This window comes from Peromyscus leucopus, chromosome 3 (assembly GCF_004664715.2).
Source record: "Peromyscus leucopus breed LL Stock chromosome 3, UCI_PerLeu_2.1, whole genome shotgun sequence".
Classification (NCBI taxonomy): domain Eukaryota; kingdom Metazoa; phylum Chordata; class Mammalia; order Rodentia; family Cricetidae; genus Peromyscus; species Peromyscus leucopus.
This window is the reverse complement of record NC_051065.1, coordinates 22,117,931-22,126,192: the sequence shown is the minus strand read 5'-3', so window position 1 is coordinate 22,126,192 and position 8,262 is coordinate 22,117,931. Positions and strand designations below refer to the sequence as shown.

Below are 8,262 nucleotides of genomic sequence, written 5' to 3'. Positions count from 1 at the left end.
CAGTGTGAGCTACTTAATGTTACTCTCCTACATTTCTAACATAATTCATCAGCTTTTGATTCCTTTTGAAATTAATAATAATATGGCCGAGGTTCCTCTGAATAGTTCTTGTATCAGACTTGGGCCTGGGGACTTTTCCTAAGAGTGCTAATTCTCTTTAAAAAGAGAATTAGTATAATATTAGGAGAACAAGATGTGAGGAATAAGTATATTTAGTGCTACTTGTCACTTGCCACTGCTTTAAAGACTTCTAGTGGAAGATGTATCTTGAAAAATCATGGAGTCTGTGTTCATAATTATTTCTAATTCAAACTTGGGGGCAGGTGAGTGTGGGAACAGGAGAAATTAGGTGGGAGTGGAGGGGGTATGGAGGGAGTGAGCATTGAGAGAGACAAATGGAACTGTGGGGCACTAGTGCAGTGCAAATTCCCTGCAGTCTTCAAAAGTGATCATGGGAAAGACTCCTACTAATGCGGAATATAGAGCCTGAACCAGCCATCTTCTATCACCAGGCAAGTCTTTCAGCAATGGGACATGAACACCAACCCAATCATAAAATCATCAACCTATAATCTCTCCTACCTCCAAGATGTGCTAGGGTAAAGACATGTCAGAGCTTATGGGAGTGGCCAACCAATGACTGGTCCATCTTGAGGCCTAAGCCACAAGAGTGAGCCTACTTCTCACACTGCCTGGATGACCAGGTATCAGGCTGAATAGGTCAATGAAATGATTCTAATGATTCCCAATGATATTCTGCTATACTCATAGGATTGGTACCTAGCCCAATTATCATCAGATACATGTCATCCAGCAACTTATAGGAGCAGATGCAGAGACCCACAGCCCAATGCTAGGTGGAGCTCAGGGAACCCCATAGAAGAGGGGAATGGGATTTCAGGAGCCATCAGGGTCAAGGACACCAGGAGAATACAGCCCACAGAATCAACTAAACAGGGTTCACAGGGAATTGCAGAGACTGAAGCAACCATCGTAGATCATGTATGGGTCTGAGCTAGGTCCTCTGCATGTGTGTTATGGTTGTGTAGCTGAGTATTCTTGTGGGACGCTTAAAAGTGGGAGTGAGGGTATCTCTGACTCTTTTGCCTACTCTTGGGACCTTTTTCCTTGCTCTGGGTTGCCTTATCCAGCCTTGATATGAGGGTTTGTACCAAGTCCTATTGTAACTTGTTATGCCCTGGGAGGCCTGCTCCTTATTTGAAAAGAAATGCAGGGGGAGTGGATCTGGAGAAGAGGGGAGGGGCTGGGAAGAGTGGAGGGAGAGGAAACTGTAGTTGGGATGCAATATATGAAAGAATATAAGAAAAAAAATTTCCCCTTTTGTATTCTGTATTCTTCTACATATTTTTCTCTTTAAAAGTCTCAACTCTAAAGAAGTCTCTAATTTTATTGAATATATAGTACCATAAAGTATCCTATACATTTAGGTTCCAAATAGCAATAGCGGTTTAGCAATAACTAATCACAATCAGAGAAATTTTCAATACTTTCTCTGATTTCTTTAGAATGTTTAGATCCTTAGGTTGTACATTGCCAAAGATTTATGGTCACATACTGGTTCTAAAAGCCACCAAAACTAAAACTGTGTCTTTTTTTGTATTTATTTCACTGTTCAATAGTTGCTTGGATTCTCCACTACATTTTTTTTCAGTGTTCAAAAAGTGCCTAATTTCTTTCCTTTAGCTTGTTTAAATTTCCATAAAATAGAACATGTTCCAAAGCAAAAACTACAGAAGAGGGATCACTTACCTAAAACTTGTCTTATATCCATTAACTCTCTGTTGCCTCCATCCTTTATAATCATTTATGTACATCAATATTTCCCATGATGTCTGAGAATGTGCATGTTTTTTTATTGTCTAGTCCCCGTTGCCTCACTGTGTCCTTGGGTCTGATTATGTACACACACAGACGCTCTGCTCATGCCCCACATGTCACTTCGCCAGCCAGTCTCATTCATACCTCTAGTTTGTTTCCAGATGTCTGCATCGATCAATGTTCTCTAGCACATCCTTGTTTTCAAAATAACTGTGATAGGTTTTCAGAGAAGTACCTTCTCAGGCAAAGAGTGAATGTACTTGTAATTTTGCTAAAGAGTTACTTTTAAATGTTAAATTTACTAAAAAAGCATAATACAGTTTTTCTTAATTTTCCTTTTACTAGGAAAGAAAAACACTACCTTCTTGTAATAACCACTTTTAAAAATAATTTATTTCTGAAATTCAAGTTACCAAATCATACATGCATTTGATGCAGGATGCATCTTACATGTACAAAAGATCTAGTAATGTCATTATTCTCCAAAACGTTTTGTCTGAGGAAATAATGCAACACATATTGTCAAAGAAGATAGCTAGCTTGTCAGATATGGAAAAATACAGAGACATATAATTATATCTGTAATAATTTTTTCTAGGAAAATATTTTTGTTTTCATAAATTCACCCACATTTAAAATTCATCCAATAATAATTGTAACTTTGAAATAACTGCCCCTCCTAATCATATTGCAATCTGACAAGACAGGAATGGAAGTACACTTGGCAAGGTATAAGTAATACCATTGGGATGATTGTTTAACGTGTTCATAAATCAGCAACTTGTATCCAGGACCCTAAATTACAATCCAAACTTATAAGTTCTTAGTGAAATGGTTTCACCATTCCTGTTGATGCTCATATATATTAAAATTGCACAATTAAATTGTCATATGATATTTTAGTAACCACTGTCTTCTGAAAGTAGGACTAACCACCCCAAGAATTTGGGTGAGTCATGTTCACATTCATATCTGATAACTGAAGGATTCAGTCACTTAGACATTTGAACAGTAAATTTAAAATTATAGTTTCACATTTGGAAAGCAGCCTGTTGTGAATAAAAATACACAGGTAAAAAAGTAACATATCAGTAAAATCAAATGAGTAAATTACTAATGATTTGCTTCCTCAAGTATAAGGAAATGCTTAAAAACGTGGCTTCCAACGTCTGGGCTTCCTTCTGATTCTGAAACCACTTCCTGTCTTCCTTTTCTTTGACGTCTTTGGTGCTAAAGACAACAAAATAGCAATTAACGTCATGTGGCTTTAGTCTGACGCTCACTTTAAATCAACTTTTCCAAAATATTCATGATCTCACCACATTTCGTCTATTCTGATTATAAAGTCAGTTCAGCTCATCAGGATTTCAGTTGTTAATGGTCTATTTGAAACTGGGAGACCCTGACTACTGACTGCCACAGCTAGCCAGTATATACCTCTGACAAACCAAATCAGCACACAAGCACTGTTTTTGTAGGGTTAGTCTAAAAGTGGCCATTTGGCACTAGCAAAATGGATATAGAAAATACAATTTTCCTTTTGAATTATTCATTATCTTTGCATGATGACTGAATAGGAAAAGTTTTGCTACCTTTAATGCAAGCACGGTCACAATCATCCAGGTAATAAAAGTTATTTTCATTCCCACCACAGCCAGTGTAGGTAAAGGTCTCACAGGCTTTGTTTCTTGAATTAAAATAATAGCGTGTCACGTTGGCAGAGCACAGGCCTTCATCTTTTGGACTGGAGCAAAATGATGGAACTTTGTGGAAAAGAAAAACAAGTGAGAAATGCTGTCATACCAAACTAAGAGACGGTGATGGTCAGGGGAGTACCTGAAGAAATGCCACACAGGCCTCATTCTGAATCCAAAATACTCAACCATCCAAAAAAGTTGTGTCTCAGGTCACAGGGAAGTTACCTGCTTCATTTTGATCATTCTGTTTTTTTTTTAATTAAGCTAAACATTTGACATTCACATACATGCATTATGTTTGCATCACATTCTCTCCCTTCTCAATTTTATAAGCTAAGGCAATTCCTTCTGAAGCTGTGTCTTTTACCTTTTAAATGTAAAAAGAAATTAAGCCTCCAACTTGACATGCTAAGAATGGGCTATCCTTCAAAGGACAGTATATGGCATACTTTGACAAACTTTCTTGGGCTGGTACCAAGCACTGGAACATTTATATACATTCACTAGTTAATGATGTATTTTCAGCACAGTACACCAACAGAGTTCTATCAAAGTCTGCCAAAGGAGACTTCAAAATTTAACTGTTTAAGATCTGTGTGTCTCTGTTACACTTGGTGGAAAATGGCTGAAGAAATGGGGAAGGGGAAGAAGGAAAGAACTCTGATATAATTTGTAATTACCAAAGCATACAGATGTTTAACCAAAGTCCCAACCCTCTATAGTTCACTGTATCAAACAAAAAACTACTTCCATACATTTCTGATGCCTTGGCATTTATTAGTGTATGCTATTTTTTTAATCAATTTCTTTAGTCAGTATAAAAAATGGGTTCCATCATGGCATTTTCATGTATCACTGTGCTTACATGCCCCATTGTATTCCCCACCTGCCATCACTAATACTCCATTTACTTCTCTCAAAGGGGCCCAGCTCCCTCTTTCATACATAGATATATACATGAAAATGCGAGAAAAAAAAGCACTATTTCCAGCTCTGTCTCTCCCCTCCTATCCTTTAGAGCTCTTCCTCTAATTTTTATGAATAAATTAAAGATACAGATAATACAGTATGACTATCCCTTATCTGAAAACTACATGGGACCAGAAGTGTTTCATATTTCAGAGTTTTCAATTTTTGGAACATCTGCATGTGCATAATGAGATACCTTGCAGATGGGGTGTTGGGATGCAGTTCTAAATAAGAAGTTGATTGTGTTTCACACCCACTTCCCATGAAGGGTTTGAAGATGATTTAATGTAATATTAGTGGGCCTATTTTTTGGCTGTCTCTCATCAGTTGAGGTCAAGTATGGAAATTTCCATTTGTGAAGAAAGGTCAATGCTCAAAAGTTTCTGATTTTCAAGTTTTTCACATTTCAGATTTTCTAATTAGAGATGTTCAATTGGTGTTCTCCAAGAGAAAAAGTAGCAACATTTTGTTAATGGCTTTGTCATGGTCCAGCCTTGAGAATTTTGCACATTGTTATTAACTTTCAGCTTATACCCACACATGGAAAAATAAGGACATAATGCTTCCTACAGGACAGTAGTCTTGACCATCAACACAGTCTAGGTTTTATTCCTGAGAAACACACAGGCACACACAGATGCACACACAAAATCACATAATTGTGCAATCCCCAGCATGTAAACCATGTTAATTTCAGATCAAATTATTGATTTTCCCTTAAAATCTTAATAAAAAAACTTGAAATAGAAACACCACAATTAAAGTACTCACGTTTCCTTGGTTCACAGAAGTCCTTACAAGTATCTTCATCAGGGAATACGTTCATAGTCGTGCTACACAGACCAGGCTTAAGGGGTTCACATGTCATGGTCTTCAGATTGAAGAAATACTGCACATTGGGCTTATCACATGGGTAGGTTTTGAGTTCTAACCGACAAACTCTAGGAACTTCTGGGGGAAGGGAGAGGTAATAAAACATGTTACTCAAAAAAAAAAAAAAAGTCTTCTGTAATGGACTTTCTTTTCTGCCCTCAGTCCCAAATAATGACACGGAGACTTCTTATTAATTATGAAAGCTTGGCATTTAGCTTAGGCTTGTCTCAACTAACTCTTATAACTCAAATGAACCCAGTTATATTAACCTATATTCTGTCACAGGGTGCTAACCTCTCTTTCACTTTGCACCTCCTGTTTCCTCTCTGTCTGACTGATGACTTTTCCTTCCCAGAGTTCTTTCTGTCCCTGGAAGTCCTGCCTATACCTCCTGCCTAGCTATTGGCAGTTCAGTTTTTATTACACCCACTCTAGCACACTCAAGTGTGTATCTAAAGAGTCCTGGGTGTACACACCACAGAATTATCTGCATATGAATGTTTGTTCCTGTACTCTTCAAAATAACAAGGAACAGAGACACCCCAGCTGTCCAACAATGGATGAATCTTTAAATAAATGTGGTTGAATATACAGTGGAATGTTTTTTCAGATGAAAATAATGATGAAGTCATGATGTTTCCAGGGAAATGGGTGAAACTGGAGTTCATCATGAAAAACAAAACAAGCCACACTCAGAAAGACAAACACCACATATTTCCTCTCACATGCAGAATCTAGGTTGAAGTTTATGTATGATGAAAGTAGAGAGGTGAACACGTGAGGCAGGGAGGAAGGCCAGAGGTGAGGGGCAAACAGAGCGTAGAGAGGTCACGTGGTGTGAGAGCTGAAGGTGTGAGTATTTTGTGAAAAAAAAAAAAAAAAAAGGACCAGTAAAAAAGGGCGGAGAATGAGAAAGGATGCCAAAGGGTGCTGGGGGACAGAGACAAAGCACAATGACATGTATGCATGAGTGAGCCTAAGAAAGCCCACTGTTTTATATGCCAACCTAAGAAAATAATCAGATGCTAATAAAAATCTAAGCAACTTAAGTAGTACTTTAAAAACTTTACCATAATTTCTGAAACTACGGGGGGATGATGACCTTATTTCACACTGGAATAGTAAATTCCAAAAGTCTGCCCATTCATCGGAAGGTAAGCTGCTGTTAGACAGTGTGGGAGGCCTGACTCAGCTTTCAAGTTCAGTAGAAAGACTGTTCTCCGTTCAGCTTCTGCATAAAAGTTTATTCACATCAATACACATTTCTTCCTGGCGAAGTTCACTGATGGCCAAAGCCCTGTATCCTCCTTCATAGATATAATTATAAAATGGCAAAGTGAAAGAGAATGGACTCTTATAAAGTTTAGCTATCCCGCTACACTAACCCAAGCATCCGGTAACAAAAGTAAAGTTACAGAATGAGTGAAACCACACTTCAAAAGTAAGAACCAAGAAAAGTATTCCATATCAATGTGTAATTGCGCCGAGGAAACGGCAGTCTCAGAGCCATATTTCTGGAGCTAATGATGACTACGGAAGAGTACTGACATCCTCCCCTTGCGTTTATGATGGCCTAGGATGGGCTCGTTCACCTTTCCCAAAGTTCACTCAAGCGCTGCGTTGAAATGGAATCTGGTCCTGAGATGAACTCTGCTCGTGGTTGTAGACTTGGGGTTACATTGGGGAAACTTAAAAGTAATCATGTAGGAGATGCGCACAAAGTCCCACCCCTAACTAAGGAGCTGATGTTGGGGCAAAGTCAGTTTTCTTTAAAAGTGCAGCCCCAATGAAGGTCACACATCCCAGAGTATATAGACAGCATAAACTCCATAGGGGTTGGGGGAGAGGCACAAATTTGGGTGGAAAAGGGAGTGGGTCTGGAAGAAAGAAGTGAAAATGATCACAACACTTTTTCTGAAAATCTGAAAGAACTAATAACAAACGAGGGTGGGATGGGGCACAGAGACAGCGAAGTTTGTTTAGCACTTTGGAAACTTTAGGCTAGAAGTTAATGGACTCAACTAGACCTGGAAAATCAGCTGAGCTCTGGCCCACCCCTTGATGCCGATGCTGGCTGAGTCCAGCGCACCCCAGAACACTTACTCTCAATATTCCCGCAAGTGTATTCACAGAGTTCCTGACTGTGGAAATTGTTGGCGTTGCCCAGGCAGCCTCCATACTTGAAATCGCGGCAAGTCTGTTCGTTCCTATCATAGTAGAACCTAAGGAAGAGGGCCCGACAAGGTCCCTGGTCCAAAGGCAAGAGGCAGATCTCTAAGTTATTTCCTGTAATCAGAAGGAAAGCAACCGGAGTGGTCAGATTTGGTGCCTGACAGGGACTGAAAAGTCTGGCTCTAAAGTTCACCAGCAGAAGTTTCTGCACTAACTATGTAAGACTTCCCCTGGGCGGAGGCAGGGACCTGGGGACAGCCTAGCTAGAGCCGGTCCCTGGGCGGCGGGCGAACCCGGGTAAGAGGGATCCTGGGCCGATACCTTGGGCGGATGCTGAAGACAGACCAGGAGCAGAGCCCACCAGGAGCAGCAGCAGAAGCCACAAGCGCAGGGGCGTTGCAGGGTCCATAGTACCCGGTGGAGCTGCGGCTCCCTGGAGCGCCGAGAGGCTTTTAAGCAGGCGACCGACCGTCCCTGGACCCCCAACGGGGCGGAGCACAAAAAAATGTAGCTGATTCACGCCTGCGGCAGTGGCCCATCCCGCCCAGTGCGTATTGTGTCCCAAGAGGAATTTCCTGGGAGTTGAGAAGTTGGACTGAATTCCCAAACTTTCGCCTGCAGCCAGGGGGGATGCCCGAAGAACCGCCTGTGTGTCAATAACGAGAAACTAGCTAGTCAGAGGCAAATGACCCACCCACACTGAGGATTGCCC

The 8,262-nt window shown here is 40.2% G+C and overlaps 1 protein-coding gene across 1 annotated transcript; it reads right to left on the bottom strand.

Annotated features, from left to right (window-relative positions):
* Positions 1-2,201: 2,201 nt before the first annotated feature.
* On the bottom strand, positions 2,202-8,054 carry Tfpi2 (tissue factor pathway inhibitor 2). The gene is made up of 5 exons (XM_028869871.2): positions 7,872-8,054; positions 7,482-7,664; positions 5,277-5,456; positions 3,432-3,602; positions 2,202-3,069 (listed from the first exon to the last, which is right to left on the bottom strand). The coding sequence occupies exons 1-5, from the start codon at positions 7,957-7,959 to the stop codon at positions 2,987-2,989; spliced, it is 705 nt and encodes a 234-aa protein (XP_028725704.1). The 5' UTR covers positions 7,960-8,054; the 3' UTR covers positions 2,202-2,986.
* Positions 8,055-8,262: the final 208 nt, after the last annotated feature.

Bases quoted from the DNA above. Each gene is read 5' to 3' on its own strand.
- Tfpi2 (XM_028869871.2), bottom strand. From the start codon at position 7,959: ATGGACCCTGCAACGCCCCTGCGCTTGTGGCTTCTGCTGCTGCTCCTG. The intron at 5,457-7,481 runs GTAAGTGTTCTG...CCCTTCCCCCAG, and splicing joins CACTTGCGGGAATATTGAGA to AAGTTCCTAGAGTTTGTCGG. The intron at 3,603-5,276 runs GTGAGTACTTTA...TTTTCCACAAAG, and splicing joins CTTCTGTGAACCAAGGAAAC to TTCCATCATTTTGCTCCAGT.